Source organism: Hylobates moloch, unplaced genomic scaffold (assembly GCF_009828535.3).
Source record: "Hylobates moloch isolate HMO894 unplaced genomic scaffold, HMol_V3 SCAFFOLD_7, whole genome shotgun sequence".
NCBI classification, from domain to species: Eukaryota; Metazoa; Chordata; class Mammalia; order Primates; family Hylobatidae; genus Hylobates; species Hylobates moloch.
In genome coordinates, this window is record NW_026652282.1 from 114,893,222 (window position 1) to 114,913,834 (window position 20,613).

At 40.4% G+C, this 20,613-nt stretch overlaps 2 protein-coding genes across 4 annotated transcripts in view; one reads left to right on the top strand and one right to left on the bottom strand.

Annotated features, from left to right (window-relative positions):
* Positions 1-20,613, top strand: part of PHF6 (PHD finger protein 6) — a 321,601-nt gene that overhangs the window by 212,951 nt on the left and 88,037 nt on the right. The window lies entirely within an intron of this gene.
* Positions 590-1,968, bottom strand: LOC116812052 (ubiquitin-like protein 7). The gene has a single exon (XM_032757639.2). The coding sequence runs from the start codon at positions 1,966-1,968 to the stop codon at positions 706-708; it is 1,263 nt and encodes a 420-aa protein (XP_032613530.2). The 3' UTR covers positions 590-705.

Here is a 20,613-nt window from a genome sequence, read left to right on the forward strand (position 1 = left end):
CTGAAACTGGATCCCTTCCTTACACCTTATACAAAAATTAATTCAAGATGGATTAAAGACTTAAATGTTAGACCTAAAACCATAAAAACACTAGAAGGAAACCTAGGCAATACAATTCAGGCCATAGGCATGGGCAAGGACTTCATGACTAAAACACCAAAAGCAATGGCAACAAAAGCCAAAATTGACAAATGGGATCTAATTAAACTAAAGAGCTTCTGCACAGCAAAAGAAACTACCATCAGAGTGAACAGGTAACCTATAGAATGGGTGAAAATTTTTGCTATCTACCCATCTGACAAAAGGCTAATATCCAGAATCTACAAAGAACTTAAACAAATTTACAAGAAAAAAATCAAACAATCCCATCAAAAAGTGGGCAAAGGATATGAACAGACACTTTTCAAAAGAAGACATTTATGCGGCTAACAGACACATGAGAAAATGCTCATCATCACTGGCCATCAGAGAAATGCAAATCAAAACCACAATGTGATACCATCTCACGCCAGTTAGAATGGTGATCATGAAAAAGTAAGGAAACAACAGATGCTGGAGAGGATGTGGAGAAATAGGAACACTTTTTTTTTTTGAGAGTTGACCATCAGGTATATTGGGGAAGGGAGAGATGGAGGCACCTTCATGAGTGCCTCCCAAAGGCAGCAGCCTCTGCAACTTGCTGGGGGTTCAGGAGAAGCAGGGAGTTCATGGGGCTTCTCCAGCAAAGATGAGCTCCAGGGCCACTTGGATGTCCCCACCAGTGGCCTGCAGGGCCCACAGGCTCAGCTCATCGTCCTGGATGCCCATGTCACATAGCTGCTGCAGCTGGGGCTGCCACTGGCTCTGAAGGCTGGACTGCCCAGAGGCCTGAAGGGCATGCTGTAGGGCTTGGCTGAAGAGATCACTGGTGATGGGCATCCCTGACTTGACACCAGAGGACATTGGTGAGGTCCCTGAGGAATGGCCCTGGGTACCAGGAGTCGGTGTGTGAGAGCTGCTCTCCGGAGTGCTGGCCAGGGCCAAGGCGGTGGCCAGCTCACTCTGGGTGATGGGCCAGGGCCCAGCAGCTCCACTGTACCCCAGGAAGGCTGGGCGGGGGCTGGGGATACTGCTAGAGGGTGTGGACCTGGTGTTTGGGTGAAAGTCGTCCTCATCATCTGAGAGCCCTTCAAACAGGAAGCCACCTGGCATATCCCAGTATGAGCTGGAGGGCATGCTCCGGGAAGAGAAGTCAGTCCCAGGCATCGGGGCACTGCCTGCTACGGAGTGCAGAACCAGGACAATGGCATTGACGAGGGCTGGGTGAGCAGGCACCAATGTATCAAGCATATTGGGATCAGCGAAGACAGAGAAGAGGTCCTTGTCCTGGAGAACCCCAAAAGCAATAGGGTCACTGCTGAGGCCTGGGGTGGCCACAATGAGCTGATCCAGAGATTCCTTATTGCTGGGCATCTTAAAGACCACCTCCCTGTAAGAGGAGCTGCTGTGCAGCGCAGTGTGCAACACCCGGAACTCTCTCATGGCAGCCACTTTGTCCACAGGTTCTGGTTTCTGATCAGGTTCGGGCCAGGACTTTCGCAGAACATGGACGGTGGACCTAGGTTGAATGCCATAGTAGTCAAGTGTCTGGTCATCTTTTAGCTTCTGACCACAGTAGATGAGATCAATCAGCTCAAGGTCTGGAACAGACTCCTGCAGTTTGCCAGCAATAAGCTGCTTCAGAAATGAAATACTATAGCCCCCTAGCGAGTATTCTCCCAGTTCTGTCTCTGGCAACTGAAGAATAGACTTTGGAGCAAGTGGCTGGTCAGCCAGCTTCACCGCCAGGTGCCAGTCTGAGAGAGACATCCTCTCTCTTTTGCACTCTCTCTTTCTCCCTGGCATACATGGAACCCCAGAAAATAAATCAGAAACTCTGACGGTGGAAGAATCTTGCAAAGCAAGATAAGTTCTTGTTATAGTCATCATTATTGCTTCCAAAGAGACCTCATGTCTCACTTAATCCTCACAACGGTTCCCTAAGGCAGGCATTAGCCACATTTTATGGATGAGGAAACCAAGACTCAGTAAAGTCACTGGCCCAAGGTCACAGATCGCTAGTAATGGGGCAGGGACACTATCCGGTGGCGACCTCACCACTCCAGTGCGACCAGCTAATTAGCTGACACACATCTAGCCCGTGCTGCCCAGGGGCCCAGCGCCCTCACCTGTCCCGCGGAAGAGAAATAGGAACACTTTTACACTGTTGGTGGGACTGTAAACTAGTTCAACCATTGTGGAAGACAGTGTGGCGATTCCTCAAGGATCTAGAACTAGAAATACCATTTGACCCAGCCATCCCATTACTGGGTATATACTCAAAGGATTATAAATCACGCTGCTATAAAGACACATGCACACATGTTTATTGTGGCACTATTCACAATAGCAAAGACTTGGAACCAACCCAAATGTCCATCAATGATAGACTGGATTAAGGAAATGTGGCATACATACACCATGGAATACTATGTAGCCATAAAAAATGATGAGTTCATGTCCTTTGTAGGGACATGGATGAAGCTGGAAACCGTCATTCTGAGCAAACTATCACGAGGACACAAAACCAAACTCCGCATGTTCTCACTTATAGGTGCGAATTGAACAATGAGAACACATGGACACAGGAAGGGGAACATCACACACTGGGGCCTGTCATGGGGTGGGGAGAAGGGGGAGGGATAGTATTAGGAGACATACCTAATGTAAATGATGCGTTAATGGGTGCAGCACACCAACATGGCACATGTATACATATGTAACAAACCTGCACGTTGTGCACATGTACCCTAGAACTTAAAATGTAATAAAAAAAAATCAAGGCCGGGTGCGGTGGCTCACGCCTGTAATCCTAGCACTTTGGGAGGCCGAGGCGGGCAGATCACGAGGTCAGGAAATCGAGACCATCCTGGCTAACACAGTGAAACCCCATCTCTACTAAAAATACAAAAAATTAGCCGGGCGAGATGGCGGGCGCCTGTAGTCCCAGCTACTCGGGAGGCTGAGGCAGGAGAATGGCGTGAACCCCAGGGGGCGGAGCCTGCAGTAAGCCGAGATCGCACCACTGCACTCCCGCCTGGGCGACAGCGAGACTCTGTCTCAAAAAAAAAAAAAAAATCAATTGACTGTAAATGTGTGGATTTATTTTTGGACTCTCTATTCTGTTCCACTGGTCAATGTGTCTGTTTTATGTCAGTACCATGCTGTTTTGATTACTATCACTTTGTAGCGTATTCTGAAGTCAGGTAATGTGATGTCACCAGTTTTAGTCTTTTTGCTCAAGATTGCTTTGGCTACTCTGGGTTTTTTGTGGTTTCATATGAATTTTAGGATTGTTTTTCTATTTCTGTGAAAAATATCATTGGAATTTTGATAGGGATTGCATTGAATCTATAGATCATGTTGGCTAGAATGAACATTTTAACAATATTAATTCTTCCAATCCACAAACACCTTTTCATATTGTTTTTTGGGTCTTCTTCAACATTTTCATCAATGTTTCATAGTATTCAGAATACAGGTCTTTCTTCTCTATAATTAAATTTATTCCTAAGTATTTTATTTTTTGGTAGCTATTGTAAATGGGATTGTTTTCTTGATTTCTTTTTTGGATAGTTCCTCATTAGTCAAAATCATACAAAATCATACTGATTTTTGTATGCTGATTTTGTATGCTGCAACTTTACTGAATTTGTTTATTAGTTCAAATGTTTTTTTGGTGGAGTCTTTATGGTTTTCTGTATATATCACTCTGTTGTCTATAAGCAGAAACAATTTAATCTCTTTCTTTCCAATTCAGATGTGTTTTTTTCTGGCCTAATTGCTCTTGCTAGGACTTCCAGTACTATAGAGAATAGAGTAGTAAGCCGGGCGTGGTGGTTCATGCCTGTAATCCCAGCACTTTGGGAGGCCGAGGCGGGCGGATCACCTGAGGTCAGGAGTTCGAGACCAGCCTGACCAATATGGAGAAACCCTGTCTCTACTAAAATACAAAAAAGTTAGCTGGGTGTGGTGATGCATGCCTGTAATCCCAGCTACTCGGGAGGCTGAGGCCAGAGAATCGCTTGAACCTGGGAGGCGGAGGTTGCAGTGAGCTGCGATTGCGCCATTGCAATCCAGCCTGGACAGCAAGAGTGAAACTCCATCTTAAAAAAAAAAAAGAGAGAGAGAGAGAGAATAGAGTAGTAAAAGGAGACATCCTTGTCTTGCTCCTGATTTTAGAGGAAAAGCTTCCAGTTTTTTAACATTGAATGTAGTGTTACTGGTGGGTTTATCATATGTGACCTTTATTGTGTTCAGGTACATTCTTTCTATATCTAATTTGTTGAGAATTTTTATCATGAAAGGATGTTGAATTTTGTCAAACGCTTTTTCTGCATCTATTGAGATGATCATATGGTTTTTGTCTTTCATTTTGTTAATGTGACATCACATTTATTTATTGATTTTCATATGTTGATCTAGCCTTGCTTTCCAGGGGTAAATCTCACCTGGCCATGGTGTATAATCCTTTAATGTGCTGTTTAATTCAATTAGCTAGGGTTTTTTTGTGTTTTGTTTGTTTGTTTGTTTGTTTTTTGAGACAGAGTGTCACTTTGTCACCTAGGCTGGAGTGCAGCAATGAGATCTCCCCTCACTGCAGCTTCGACCTCCTGACTCAAGCAATCCTCCCACCTCAGCCCCCAAGTAGCTGGAACTACAGGTGCATGCCACCATGCCAGGCTAATTTTTTGTATTTTTTGCAAAGACAAGGTTTCACAGTGTTACCCAGGCTGGTCTCGAATTTCTGAGCTCAAGCAATCTGCCCACCTTGGCCTCCCAATTTGCTAGCATTTTGTTGAAGATTTTTGCATTTATGTTCATCTGAGATATTGGCATGTAATTTTCCATTCTTGCAGTATCTTTTTCTGGCTTTGATATCAGGGTAAGTCTGGCCTTATAAATTGAGTTCGAAACTGCTCCTTCCTCTTCGATTTTTTGGAAGGATTAAGAAAAACTGTCCTTCAAAAATGAAGAGATAAATACCAAACAAAAGCTAAGCAAGTTCATTACCACTCAACCTCTTTTTCATGTGTGTAAGATTAATCTATGTCATAGATTCATTTAAATAACCTAGTTATTTATATATTTTGTGCCTATACAATCATGCATTACTTAACAATGGGATACATTCTGAAAAATATGTCATTAGGCAATTTTGTCATTGTGAGAACATCATAGCATACTTACACAAGCCTAAATAGTATAGCCCACTACACATCTAGGCTGTATGGTATAGCCTATTGCTCCTAGGCTACAAACCTGTACAGCATGTTACTGTACTGAATACTATAGAAAATTGTAACACAATAGTAAGTATGTATATATCTAAGCATATCTAAACATAGAAAAACTTTTCTAAACAGTAAGAATATGGCTGGGGGCAGGTGGTGCACACTTGTAATCGCAGCACTTTGGAAGGCTGAGGTGGGCGGATCATTAGAGTTCAGGAGTTCAAGACCAGCCTGGGCAACATGATGAAAACCTCTCTCTACAAAAAAAATACAGAAATTAGCCAGGCATGGTGTCATGCACCTGTAGTCCCAGCTACTCAGGAGGCTGAGGTGGGAGGATAGCTTGAGCCCAGGAGTTCGAGATTGCAGTGAGCCAAGATCATGCCACTGCACTCCAACCTGGGCAACAGAATGAGACCCTGTCTCAAAATATATTTATATATGGTATAAAAAATAAAAAATGGTGCATCTATATAGAGCACTTACCATAAATGAAGCTTATAGGACTAGAAGTTGTTCTGAGTAAGTCAGTAAGTGATGAGTGAATGTGAAGGCCTAGAACATTGCTGTACACTACTGTAGACTTTATAAACACTATACACTTAGACTACCCTACAGTTATTTTTTAAATGTTCTTGCTTTTATAATAAATTAACCTTAGCTTACTGTGAATGTTTATAAAGCTTACTTTATAAACTTTAAATTTTTTAACTTTTGAACTCTTTTGTATTAACACAGCTTAAAACACAAGCTCATTGTACAAGTGTACAAAATATTTTCTTTCTTTATATTCTTGCTCTATAAGCTTTTTTACATTTAAAAATTTTTTTTTCACTTTTTAAACTGTTCGTTAAAAACTAAGACACAAACACACATATCAGCCTAGGCCGATACAGAGTCAGTATTAATATCACAGTCTTCTGCCTCCATATTTTGTCTCACTGGGAGGTCTTCAGGGGCAATAACGTGCAAGAAGCTGTCATCTCCTAGGATAACAATGCCTTTTTCTGGAATATCTCCAGAAGGACTTGCCTGAGGCTGTTTTACAGTCAACTTTTTCTATAAGTAGAATGAATACACTCTAAAATAACAATAAGTTATCTCAGAATAGATATGCTTACTATGACCTTCCAAGTTTGACTTGCATAACATCGTTGTCATCTATACTCATCTATATCACCCTAACTTCATATTTTTTGATATGCACTTTGCAGGATGGCCAATCTGCCTAAATTACCGTGCCAAAATAACTTCATATTTTTGATATGCACTCAAGCACTATGTGGATTGAGTAGTGGGATTTGAATAAATGTATTAAATATCTCCATAGCTAGGAAACATGGGAAAAATTTAACATCGGTTTCTGAAAATATTCACATATTTTGGAATACCAGGTTGCTCAAAACTCAGTTCTGATATGTTGTGTCTTTGATTTTTATCCCCAGTGGCAGTTTTTCTAATTGGCCTTTTACCTGGATATAAAACAATAGTGCCTGCCACCACCATCAAATTGACCTGGTGCTCTAATGCCAGTCGTACATGAGAAACTTGCTGGCATGTCTTCATTGGCACTATAAAATGTGGCTACAAAGGTAGGTTCTCAGAGTAGGAAGTCCATGTTGGTTAGGATTAACTTTGCCCCAGAACTCTGGTATAAGGCTCTCTCAAATGTGACTGTGTGAATCTGGATGGGATGATGAACTCAGTTCTATCTGCTCAATGCCATTGTGCAGAGAAGCACCCTAATGTATAAGCTTTTTGTTGCTATATAATATAATTGCTGAAATTAAGTGCTACTTTTTCAGAGGTGAATTAATGGACAGTCTGGTCAAATTCAAAGCTTTTGATGAATAAAACTTGATAAATGGAACTATTCCATCAATACACAAAGTGTAACAAAAACCTGTCTAGATGGATAGTATATAATTTCTGCACATGTCTCTGCTTAGCAACTGTATCACTGTATACCGACCAGGAATCTTGCTCCAATAAAAGAACATAGATTAATTGATTAGCCATAAAAGTATAGTAAATATATAAACCAGTAAATAGTCATTTATTATCATGATCAAGTATTATGTACCGTACATAATTGTTACGTGCTGGGCTTTTATACAACTGGCAGCGCAGTAGGTTTATTTACACTAGCATCGCCACAAACACGTAAATAATGTAATGAGCTATGAAGTTATGACAACTACAACATCACTAAGTGATAGGAAATTTTTAGCTTCGTTATAATCTTATGGGACCACCATTGTATATGTGGTCCATCATTGACCAAAATGTTAGTATACAGTATATGACTGTAGCCTAGCTGCCCCATTTAAAGGATGTAGTCAAGTCACAATTTATTCATTTACATAGTAGTTTGCATAGTGCCTTTGTTATCTAGAGCATTGTCTTGGTCTATTTTCCATTGCTATAACAGAATATCTGAGCCTGGGTAATTTATAAAGAAAAAAGGTTTATTTAGCTCGTGGTTCTGCAGGCTAGGAAGTCCAAGATTGGGAGGCTGTATCTGGTGGCTTCTATGAGACCCTTGTTCTGTATTATAACATGTCAGAGAAGCTGAAGGAGAAGAGGGCATGCAAAAGGGAGAGGGAACAAAAGAAGCTGACCTGCTTTATAACAATCTACTCTCACAAAAACTAACCCAGTCCCACAAGAACTGATTCTGTCCCGTGAGAATGAGAACTCATTCACTAGAAGGGCACCAATTCACCCATAAGGGTGGAGTCCCCATGAGCTAAATACCTCCCGTTAGACCCCACCTCTTAAAGGTCCCACTTGCCAACATTGCCACACTGGGACCAAGCCTTAATATGAATTTTGGTGGGAACAAGCCATATTTAAACAATAGCAGGTAGCCTTACTTTTTAAGGAAGTAATAAAAAATAAAGTATGATACATTTTTCTATGAAACTTTCTTTTCTGGTTCATTCTGTTTCACATTTTATTTAAAATGATCAAAAAAATGAGGATGTTTAGGACATTTCCTGAGTCAAACTTCCCTGACTCAAGCTTTCTCATTATAGCAGTTACAGTCTGTGAATTCCTAAGCACTAGTCAATAAAAGTCTATGAAAGTACAAAGCTTTATTATTCATTGTGAACTCCATTAAAAATTCAACCAAACTTTACATTTTGTTCTCAGATGTCACTCCTGAATCTAAGATTAAAATTTTGAGTTTACTTTTCTCCCTGAAATGATATTTGCTTTAAGAAGCACTTAGGAACATTTCAAAATTTTGTTGTATTATTCATCAGACTTTCCTCAGCCTTCTGTATCCAGGAAATCCAGCCCACTATTTTTCTCTGTAACAATACAAAGGAATTAGAGTAGAGGCTGGGGTCTCTGATATGATTACAAAAGAGTCACTTGTAAACTAAATAGCTGAAAAAGAAACTAAAGTTTCCTAGGTCAACCTGCATTCGTTTCGGTCCAAATGAGGTTTGGTGAAGAAATTGGAAGGTAGAAGGTGAATAGACCTTATACAGTCTCTAGGGTAGGAAAGAGGGAAAGCATTTTCATATCATTATAGACTTTTCAGGTCTGGAATAATTAAGGAACCTTAAAGATTATCTACTCAAATCACCCATCTGATGCTAAAATATCCTTTATAACACCATCACAAACTATTTGTCTAGCCTCTGCTTAGACACCTGCAACAACAGTTAATAAAGCCAATTCCAGTTTTCTTACATTGATTCAAATCTTGTGGCTTCCACCAACTAATTCTAGTTCTATTTTATGAGCTCATCCAGAAAGAGATTAATGCCTCTTCCTCAAATATTTGAAGACAGCTTTCATATCCTCCACAACATGGCATCACTAGGCTGAACACCCTTAGTTTCTTCACGTGTTCCTCCTACAACAGTGGTGGTGCTTAATAAATATTTGCAGAATGAATAAATAAGTGGTTACTCTTCTTTGAATATATTTCAGCTTGTCTACCTAATTTCAAAAACTAATATTTATGAAGTACTTACTATGTGTTACTTCGTTTAATCTTCACAGCAACCATATCATATTATCTTTATTTTACAAGAGGAAACTGAGACATCAAGAGGTTAAGTCACATGCCTAAAGTCATAGATTTAGAAATAATGAAACTGGGCCAGGCATGGTGGCTCACACCTGTAATCTCAGCACTTTGAGAGTCTGAGGCAGGTGGATCACGAGGTCAGGAGTTTGAGACCAGCCTGGCCAAGATGGTGAAACCCTGTCTCTACTAAAAATACAAAAATTAGCCAGGCACGGTGGCAGGCACCTATAATCCCAGCTACTCGGGAGGCTGAGGCAGGAGAATTGCTTGAACCCGGGAGGTGGAGGTTGCAGTGAGCCAAGATCACGCCACTGCATTCTAGCCTGGGGGACAGAGCAAGATTCCGTCTCAAAAAAAAAAAAAAAAGATAATGAAACTGGAATTTGACGTATGGCAGTGTAATGACAATAAAGCTCATATTACACTATTCTCTGTTTTTAAAGGTGTAACTCGAAAATGAACACCAACACCTCAAGTGTGGAACAGAGTAAAGTATGACCAGCACCTCCATTTTCAATATTACATTTCCACTAACATAACCTAACATCAGTTTAATGTTTGAAGGGACACTTAAACACTATTGGCACACATTCAGCTTACTCTTTTAAAGGGGCAGCATTCTCAAACTATACTCATGCCGTTGGTTTTTTGAACTCAAGTATATGAACTTGTATTTTTCCCCTGTGAAATTCTTGTTTCTTGATATTCAGTCAGTCTCTCTAACTCATTAATCTCTTTGAGTTTGAATCTTGCTAATTAATATAGTTATCATTCCTCCATGTTTGTGTTGACTGCAAAACAAATTAGCTAATCATACTTTCTATATCTTCTTGAGAAAATCGATGGGCAGAAAAAGTCTACAGGAAAACCCCTGTGGCAAACCACTGGAAACTTCCTTCAAGGGTGCTGTCATTTCACTTTCACTTTCATCAGCACCCTTTGAGCACAATCATTCAGCCAGTTGCCAATTCACAAGATTGGTTAAACAGTCAGCCCATTCATAGCAGCATTATTCACAATAGCTGAAAAGTAGAAGCCACCCAAGTATCCATCAACAGATGAATGGATAAGCAAAATGTGATATATGCATACAAAAAATTCGGTCTTAGAAAATGTATGAAATTCTGATACATGCTATAATATGAATGAACCTTGAAAACATGCCACATGAAATAAGCCAATCACAAAAAGACACATATTGTATGATTCCACTTATATGACATACCTAGGTTAGTCAAATTCATAGAGACAGAATGTAGAATAGAGGTTACCGGGAGCCAGGGGAAGGAGGAAATAATATGTTATTGTTTAATGGGTACAGATTTTCTGTTTGGATTGATGAAAAAGTTCTGGAAATGAAGACTGGTGATGGTTTCACAAAACTGTGGCTGTACTTAATGCCACTGAATTGTATGTGTTAAAATGGAAAATTTCATGTTTCGTGTATTTTAACATTTTTTAAAAGCCAGTCAATCCATATTTGTTCACTTGTCAAACAGCCCTTGTTAAATGCCTTGCTGAAGTCCAGAGCACTGTACCTATATTATATGATCAAGCAGTTTGGTAATCCAGTCAAATCTGCCTAAATTACCCTGCCAAAGAAAGAAATGAAATTATATATATATAAAATTCAAATTGGTCCCTTCTCTATCCAAGTACTCAAAAACATTTTAAATAATGCTTGCTAGAATCTTACTTGTGTCAACATCAAACATGTCTTTGGGTGAAAATACTCTGTAGTATATTAAGTATCAAGCACCTAGCATTCAACATTCAAATCATTATCTTGCATGTTAGGTATATCCTCATTTTACACGTGGGAAAAACTGAGTCTCAGAGAATTATTTATGTGACTTAACCAAAGTCACATAGTAGTAAGAGTCAGAACCAGGATTAATCACATTGTTGTCTACTTCCAATGACTTTATATATTCCTCGAAGTTCTTTTGCCTACTTCTACTCCTGTAAGGTATTTCTTTTCTCCACAATTCTTCAATCAGAGAAGAAAGGAACACAATAAGAGTTGAAGAGTTAGGTCCTTCTCTATGTCATCTATCAAACCGCATCATCAGCTCAAAGCACTAGGTGTATATCTTTCCTAATATTCCACCTCCTGCTGCTCTGAATATAAATTTCCTAAGAGTCTTTTTAAGTTTACAGCATTTATTGCAAGTTTCAGATCTTTTAGAGCTCCTTATAACTATTCAAAATTAGTTATGCCACCCTTTATGTATTTGTTTTTGCTTATATGTCCTTCCCTTTTTGTTTTCATTCAGTCATTTTTCTTTCAGTCGGCAAATGTTAACCGAGTACCATATGGGTTAGGCACTGAGAGTATGGTGTTTAGCATGATGAACACCGTTCCTGTCCTCATGGAGTTTATATCTAGTGAGAAAAACAGTTGAGAAGACACTTGTATTACAATGGAAAAAGTGCTATGATAAGGGTAAACCACTGAGTTCTGTGAAAGCTTAGAGGAGGGAAACCTAATCTTAACCCTATTAAAGGTGCATGGTAGGATAAGTGAAGGGAGGTAAGGCAGGACCATGGAAATCTTCCAGGAAATGACATGTGAAGTAAATTTTAAAGGATTATTATCAGGCTTGGAGGAGAGGTCAGGGAAAGCGATTCACACTAGAAGGGCCAAAATGTTCAAAGGCCAAGAAGTAAAAGAGAGTCGGATGACTTCGGGGAATATGAATAATGTGGTGTGGCTGAAATATAGGATGAAAGCAGAGGAGTACATTTGTTGGAGATGGAAAAAGTAATGTAGATCACAATCATGCAAAACCTCGTAAACTATACATAAACTATGCTAAGGTGATTGGACTTTATCCTGAAAGTTATAGGAAGTGTTTGACTGATTTGAAGCAGGGAAGTAGCATGAGATGAATGTCTTATTTTCTAGTCAATCTGAAAGCAGAGTGGAGAATGAATTGGGTGGGGGTATGAAGAATGGAAGTGTCAAGACCAGCGAAGAAGATGCTATATGGGGTAGGAGGCTAAAAACGTAAGAGAAAAATCTCTGAAAATCAAAGCAAGGTTTTCTAGTCTCCTGTTGCTGAGGAGGCAAAGAGCAGCATTAAGGACTCTCCAAGGGGAGAGCCCTGGTAAGTATTGCAGGCCCTGGAGGGGTCTGCTCTGGGAACAAGTGAGAAGCAAACCAACCCAAGCATTACCAAACTGCAACCAACCTTAACTAGCTAAGCCCTTGACTAGGATAAGCTGATTGAGCACCAGAGCAAGGATTCATCACAATGTTGTCTACTTCCAATGACTTTATATTAGATTGGTGAAAAAAGTTATTGCAGTTTTTGTCATTACTTTTAAATGGCAAAAACCGCAGTTACTTTTGCACCAACCTAATATATTCCTCCAGGCTCCTTTGCCTTCTTCCACTCTTGCAAGACATTTATTTTCTCCACAATTCTTCAATCAGACTGGGATAAGATGATTGATCACTCATTCTATCTGGCTAGCAGAGAAAAGCCCTAAGAAAAGGATGAACACTTTCTGAAGAAAAAGAACACAATCAAGAGTCAGAGTCTCTACAATGTTTAGATACAACGTCCAGCATTTAATTAAAAATTACTAGGTATGCCACAAGAAACAAAACTATAGAAATGGATCCATAGGGAATCCAGAAATTTGAGTTAACAAAAACTTTAAAATAAAGATGATTGATGTGTTGAAGAAAACAGAGAAAATTGATAAAATAGATAGTAAGATAGAGAATTTCACCACAGAATTGGAATCTATAAAAAAAAAAATCAAATAGCCAGGCATGGTGGCTCACGCCTGTAGTCCCAGCACTTTGGGAGGCCAAGGTGGGCAGATCACCTGAGGTCAGGAGGTCAAGACCAGTCTGACCAACATGGAGAAACCCCGTCTCTACTAAAAATACGAAAAAAATTAGTCAGGCATGGTGGTGCATGCCTGTAATCCCAGCTACTCTGGAGGCTGAGGCAGGAGAATCGCTTGAACCCAGGAGGCAGAGGTTGCAGTGAGCCAAGATCGTGCCATTGCACTCCAGCCTGGGCAACAAGAGTGAAACTCTGTCTCAAAAAAATAATAATAATAAAATAAAATAAAATTTTAGAACTGAAAACCAGTATTTGAAATTAAGAACTAAACATAGGCATTTAACAACAGCATACACCTGGGAGAAGACAGAATTGGTGACCTGCAGGACAGTAAAATGCATAGCGCCCAAGTCAAAGCAAAGCACAGAGAGAAAAAAGAATAAAATATTTAGAAAAGAACAAACATGTGGGACACATTGTAAATGTCTAATATACATGTAATTTAAGGCCCAAAAGGAGAGGAAAAAGAACAAATGGGGCAGAAGTAATTTTGAAGAGAAAATGATGAACATTTTTCTAAACTGAGTAAAGATGTCCAAGAAATTCTGTGAACCACATAGAGAATAAATACACACATACAAAAAGATACATATAGGCAGGTCATCATAAAACTGTTGAAGAGCAAAGACAAAATCTTAAAAGCGGCCAAAAGAAAAAGAACAAATTACCTTCAAAAAAGCAAAATAAGTTTTAAAACTGACTTCTCCATTCCACCTTTGAGCATTTTAAAATCGACTCACTTAAAATCAGGGATACATTTATGATTATGCCTTTAGTTCTTCTCATTACAGCTCCAACTTACTGTCAACACAGTCGCTTTCTTTCAATGCTATCAACACTTCCATATTATCAACAGGTTCTTCAGAGTGAGGCGCATACTCAGTGGGAGGCATTGCAGTATGACAGAAACAGCATGGTTCTGCCTCTAATGAGCTGTGTGACCTTGAGCAAGTTGGTTATCTTCTCTAAACCTCGGTGATGCTTGTCATCTGTAAAATGTAGACAGTATCCACCTGTTAGTGTTAGCGTGGCAATTATGTAAGAAATGCTTTTAGCACAGTAGCCACTATGATATAAAAGGTCTATGAAGGCAGCCAATATCTTCTTTTTTGTTCTCTTTTAAGGACTTTTTTTTTTTTGAGACGGAGTTTGGTTCCTGTTGCCCAGGCTGGAGTGCAATGGTGCAGTCTCAGCTCACTGCAACCTCCGCCTCCAGGGTTCAAGCAATTCTCCTGCCTCAGCCTCCCGAGTAGCTGGGATTACAGGCATGAGCCACCACGCCCGGCTGATATTTTTTTTGTAGTTTTAATACAGACAGGATTTCACCATATTGGCCAGGCTGGTCTTGAACTCCTGACCTTAGGTGATCCACCCACCTCGGCCTCCCAAAGTGCTGGGATTACAGGCATGAGCCACTCCGCCCAGCCAGACTATTTTTTAAGAGCAGTTTTAGATTCACAGGAAAATTGAGGGGAAGGTAGAGAGATTTGCCATATATCCCCTGCCCCCACACATGCACCACCTCCCAATATCTTCTTTTAAGATGTAAAATTTTCAGCAGAGTAAGTAAACAGTTTACCAGAAAGAGAAGCAATTTCCACCATCTGATGATGAAGAGTATGATGGTCATCATGATGACTCTAACTACCATTTATTAGAGCAGTCACTATGTGCCAATTTACCTTTATTTACCCTGAACAGCAGCCCTATAAAACAAGAACTATTATCATTTCCACTCTACAACTGGGGAAACTGAGGCTTAAAGAAGTTAAGCGACATGCTTAGAGTGGCAGAGCCAAGATCCAATCCAATAGGTACCTGACCTTGACGTTTGTGCTTAGATTGTTAGATGACCCTCACCGCTTGCCTATGCCAGGCTGGCCATGGCCCTTGGCAAGTCTGTTCACACAGTCCACATGAAAGATCTGTGTTATACCCCACAGTGGCACCACTTCCATGCCTCCTTCCATTAGCTTGACTCTGTTTACTCCATGGTTTCTTCACTCTGATCTTTGTACTTGCATATGAATGCTTCCGGAGTCCCAAACTATGATATTTCCCTGTGATTTTGTCTTTTAATGTAGTTACCATTCCACTGTATTTTGAACTTTCCTTTCTTCTCCACTTTGCACTTGTCTCAATGGCATCTCAGTCCTTTCCCACAAGTTTTCAGTCTCCTTTAGTAAGTAGCATTGTTTCAGTTTAGTAATTAAGATTCAATCATGCCGATTTCTAAGCCTCACTCTTTGATTCCATTGAAAGCACTCTTGTCGTAGGGCAGGAAAGAGTTTCCAACAGGAGTCTAGACCAGAGTAGGGAGTTTCCTTCTCTCTTGCTCTCTCCGCCCTCTTCTCTGCACCAAGGACTTTAGAGTTGGGATAGGAAAAAGTGAGCGGAAAGCAGACTGTCATTTTGTCTGACCGTCCGTGGTGAGATTCCACTCCCCTATTTATGAGTCATCATTACAGCAGAGTGGATAGTAATGATCCTCAAAATGTGTAATACACCCAGAGGAGATACAAAATGTTCCGTTTGTGCTGTAAGAAAATATTAGAACTTCTACCTACAATTCTTCTAATTCAGATAAAATTATAAAAGTCAGCTTTACTAATGTTTAATGTGCATATTGACATCAGAAACTTCCCCGAATCCACATATCAGATGATCACACACAAGGCCTAGAGGATTCTTGAATAAGAGGGAGAGTTCCACAAAGCAAACGGCTTGCCAGTAGTACTCTACCACACACCTTGGTTTTTACAATTTACCTGTGGAGGATTGCTATGGTTTGAATGATGACTTCCCCTCCAAAATTCATGTTGAAACTTAATTCTCAATGCAACAATAGTAAGAGGTGTGGCCTTCAGGAAGTGATTAAGTAATGAGGCTCTGACCTTATGAATGGGATTAGCACCCTTATGAAAGGGCTTGACTTTGAAGGGAGCATTCTTCTGCCCTTCCACCTTCCACCATGAGAGGACACAGAGTTCTTCACCTCCAGAGGATGCAACAACAAGGCACCACCTTGGAAATGCAGATCAGTTCTTTAACAGACACTGAACCTGCCCATACGTTGATCTAGGAGTCCCAGACTCAAGAACTGTGAACAGACAAATACAAGGGTTAAATGTATTCATGCATATTATCTAATTTTAGCTAAATCAATCCTAATATAATGTAAAAATGATTTGAACAGACCTTTAAAAAGAACCCATGGAGGGTGGGTGCAGTGGCTCATGCCTGTAATCCCAGCACTTTGGGAGGCCAAGTTGGGCTGATCACTTAAGGTCAGGAGTTCGAGACCAGCCTGGCCAACATGGCGAAACCCTTTCTCTACTAAAAATACAAAAATAAGCCAGGCATGATGGTGTGGGCCTGTAGTCCCAGCTACTCTGGAGGCTGGGGCAGGAGAATCACTTGAACCCGGGAGGAAGAAGTTGCAGTGAGCTGAGATCGCACCACTGCACTCCAGCCTGGGCAACAGAGGTGAGACTCCATCTCAAAACAAAGAGCCCATGAATTGAAATGAATGCCAATAATGTAAGCACAAACAAACGAGAAAATGGCAAAGCAAATGTTTCTCATTCTCCCGGTATAAGCGCTTCTTCATCTCTATTTCATGGTGAAGACTGAAACATGGTACTTAGATATGAAAAAGTCAGCTAAAAGTTTTGAGGTTTTTTTGGTTTTTTTTTTTGAGACAAGAGTCTTGCTCTGTTCCCCAGGCTGGAGTACAGTGGCATGATATAGGCTCACTGCAACCCACACCTCCCAGGTTCAAGTAATTCTCCTGCCTCAGCCTCTCAAGTAGTTAGGATTACAGGCAGGCGCCACCACGCCCGGTTAATTTTTTTAATTTTTAGTAGAGACGAGGCTTCGCCATGTTGGCCAGGCTGGTCTGGCCTCAAGCAATCCTCCTACCTCAGCCTCCCAAAGTCCTGGGATTACAGGCGTGAGCCACTGTGCCTGGCGCAAAAGTCTAATTATCAAGAAGACTATTAGAAATATGGATTTACATTCACATTTTATATCTAGTTTGCTTTACTATGCAGTCTTATTCTATACACTTCAATATAAATAGTTGAAACATAAGCATCTCTCCTGATCCAATTCTGTTGCCTGTTCCCTTTATTCTTTGATACAATATAGAGAGATAGAGGGGCTGGGCATGATGACTCACCCCTATAATCCCAGCCCTTTGGGAGGCTGAGGTGGGAGAATTGTTTGAGCCCAGGAGTTTGACACCAGACTTGGCAATATAGTGAGACTTTGTCTCACTATATTTTTTTTTTATTATTATTATACTTTAAGTTCTGGGGTACATGTGCAGAACGTGCAGGTTTGTTGCATAGGTATACACGGACCATGGTAGTTTGCTGCACCAATCAGCCCGTCATCTACATTAGGTATCTCTCCCAGTGCTATCCCTCCCCTACTCCCCTACCTCCCAACAGGCCCCGGTGTGTGATCTTCCCCTCCCTGTGTCCATGTGTTCTCATTTTTCAACTCCCACTTATGAGTGAGAACATGTGGTGTTTGGTTTTCTGTTCTTGTGTTAGTTTGCTGAGAATGATGGTTTCCAGCCTCATCCATGTCCCTGCAAAGGACATGAACTCATCCTTTTTATGGCTGCATAGTATTCCATAGTGTATATGTGCCACATTTTCTGTATCCAGTCTATCACTGATGGGCATTTGGGTTCGTTCCAAATCTTTGCTATTGTGAACAGTGCCACAATAAACATATGTGTGCATGTGTCTTTATAGTAGAATGATTTATAATCCTTTGGGTATATACCCAGTAATGGGGTTGCTGGGTCAAATGGTATTTCTTGTTCTAGATCCTTGAGGAATCGCCACTCTGTCTTCCACAATGGTTGAACTAATTTACACTCCCACCAACAGTGTAAAAGCATTCCTATTTATCCACACCCTCTCCAGCATCTGTTGTTTCCTGACTTTTTAATGATCACCATTCTAACTGGCGGTCTCACTATATTTTCTAAAAATTAGCCAAGTGTGGTGGTGCATGCCTGTATTCCCAGTCACTCGGGAGGCTGAGGTGGGAGAATTACTTGAGCTCGGGAAATGGAGGTTGCAGTGAGCCGAGATTGCGCCACTGTACTTCAACCTGGGTGACAGAGCAAGGCCCTGTCTCAAAAAAATCAAAATCAAAATCAAAATAAATAGATGGAGAAAAAGAAGAATTCCAAAATAATTTCAAAGTTTTAATCCTGGGTGATTGGAATGGTTATGGTGTAGAAAGTTGAGAACAAAATGCTAGATAGTGTTGCTTTTGGGTAAGTTAAGACCGAGGTCAAAAGAAGATGTCTCTAAAAAGCCTCAGTAATGCACACACACACGCACAAACACACACACATACAATAGTGCATATAGAGATATATACTTAAAGAGTTTCACTTTGAAGAACTTGAAAAAGTGGATTTGTAAATTCAAATTTCTATAAATGGAAGCGTATTGCCACAGAATGCCAAAGCAATGTACTATATAAGACTTTTTTTAAAAAATATGAATATTAAATGTTGAGTGCATTTGTAACTAATAACACATTTGGAGTGAAAAGTGTCAGTTCTAAAGTGGTGGTACATAAAAAAGCGTAAGCACCATGCCATTTTAATCACGTGTTTTGCGAATAAAACTTTTTATTTTTATTTATTTATTTATTTTATTGTTTTTGAGATGGAGTTTCACTCTTGTTGCCCAGGCTAGAGTGCAATGGTGCAATCTCGGCTCACTGCAACCTCTGCCTCCCAGGTTCACGCAATTCTCCCACCTCAGCCTCCTGAGTAGCTGGGATTACAGGTGCCCGCCACCACGCCCAGCTAATTTTTGTATTTCTAGTAGAGTCGGGGTTTCACCATGTTGGCCAGGCTGGTCTCGAACTCCTGACCTCAGGTGATTCGCCCACCTCAGCCTCCCAAAGTGCTGGGATTATAGGCGTGACCCACCGTGCCTGGCCAAAACATTAGTTTTAAAACATGATTTCTCAACAGAAACAATGGTAGAGGAAACACAAAGTAATGGCATTGTTATAATGTGAAAAAATGACTGCAAAATCACAAGTCCATAACCAGAGAAAATACTCTTAAAAAATAAAAGTACCATAAAGACATTTCAGGCAAACAAAATCTGAATGAATTTATAGTTAGCTGGCCTGAACTGAATGGAGTTCTTCAAGCAAAAGGGAACTAATCCCAGGTAGACAATAAAAAATGCAGGAAAGAATGAGGAGCAATGGACAGATAAGTATGTGGGTAAAAAGAAATCAATTCGATTGTAGAAAGCAATAATAGTAAACTTTCATAGAATTAAAATGCATGACAACACCATGGAGTTTGGACCAGGTTCATCCCAATCCCTCATTTCAGGGTTGGGCATACAATACTGACCTGGCCAATAAAATACCATGATGACTGGTTAAGTGAGGGGTATATGACCAAAGATGAAGCCATAAGAACCAGCAAGTACCAGCCCTAAAACTAATCAAAAGTATCGTGATGTAAGCATTCTTTTTTCATTGAGGTTGCTAAACAGCAGGATGTAAGCCTTGAGATTCCAAGGGCCATCTGAATGTAACAGTGAGATGGCTTATCTGAAATGAATCCAGAACAGAAGAAAGCAGAGATGATAGCTGGAGAGAGATTGATACTGGATTTAAGCTCCTTGATCCAGCCATATCTGAACCTAGTCCTACCTCTGAAATCTGTGTGTATGTGTCAACTTCTTTCTTTTTTAACAGTGAACACAATAATGGAAAATGAGGGTGTAAATGAAGTTAAAGAGCTTTTGGATCATAACATTATTGGGAAAGTGGGAAAATATGACATTATTGGGAAAGTGGGAAAAAATAATTTGTATTAGGCCCTAATAAGTCAAAGATGCATGTGTAATCTCTAAGGTAACCACTAAAGAGTCAAAAAAAAATGTACAACCAACCAAGCTAATAGAAGAGAAAACTTGAATAACAACAATAAAAGATTAATCTAAAAGAAAATGAAAAAGAAAAGTGAAGGAAACATAAAACAGTATGATGAAATAGAAAAATATGTGGGAGTTGGCTGGGCGAGGTGGCTCACGCCTGTAATCCCAGCACTTTGGGAGGCCGAGGCAGGTGGATCACGAGGTCAGGGGATCGAGACCATCCTGGCTAACATGGTGAAACCCCGTCTCTACTAAAAATACAAAAAAATTAACCAGGCTTGGTGGCGGCTGCCTGTAGTCCCAGCTACTCGGGAGGCTGAGGCTGGAGAATGGTGTGAGCTCGGGAGGCGGAGGTTGCAGTGAGCCGAGATCACGCCACTGCACTCCAGCCTGGGCGACAGAGCAAGACTCCGTCTCAAAAAAAAAAAAAAAAGAAAAAGAAAAGAAAA

Excerpts from the sequence above, each read along its gene's own strand:
- LOC116812052 (XM_032757639.2), bottom strand. The coding sequence starts at position 1,968 with ATGATGACTATAACAAGAACTTATCTTGCTTTGCAAGATTCTTCCACC.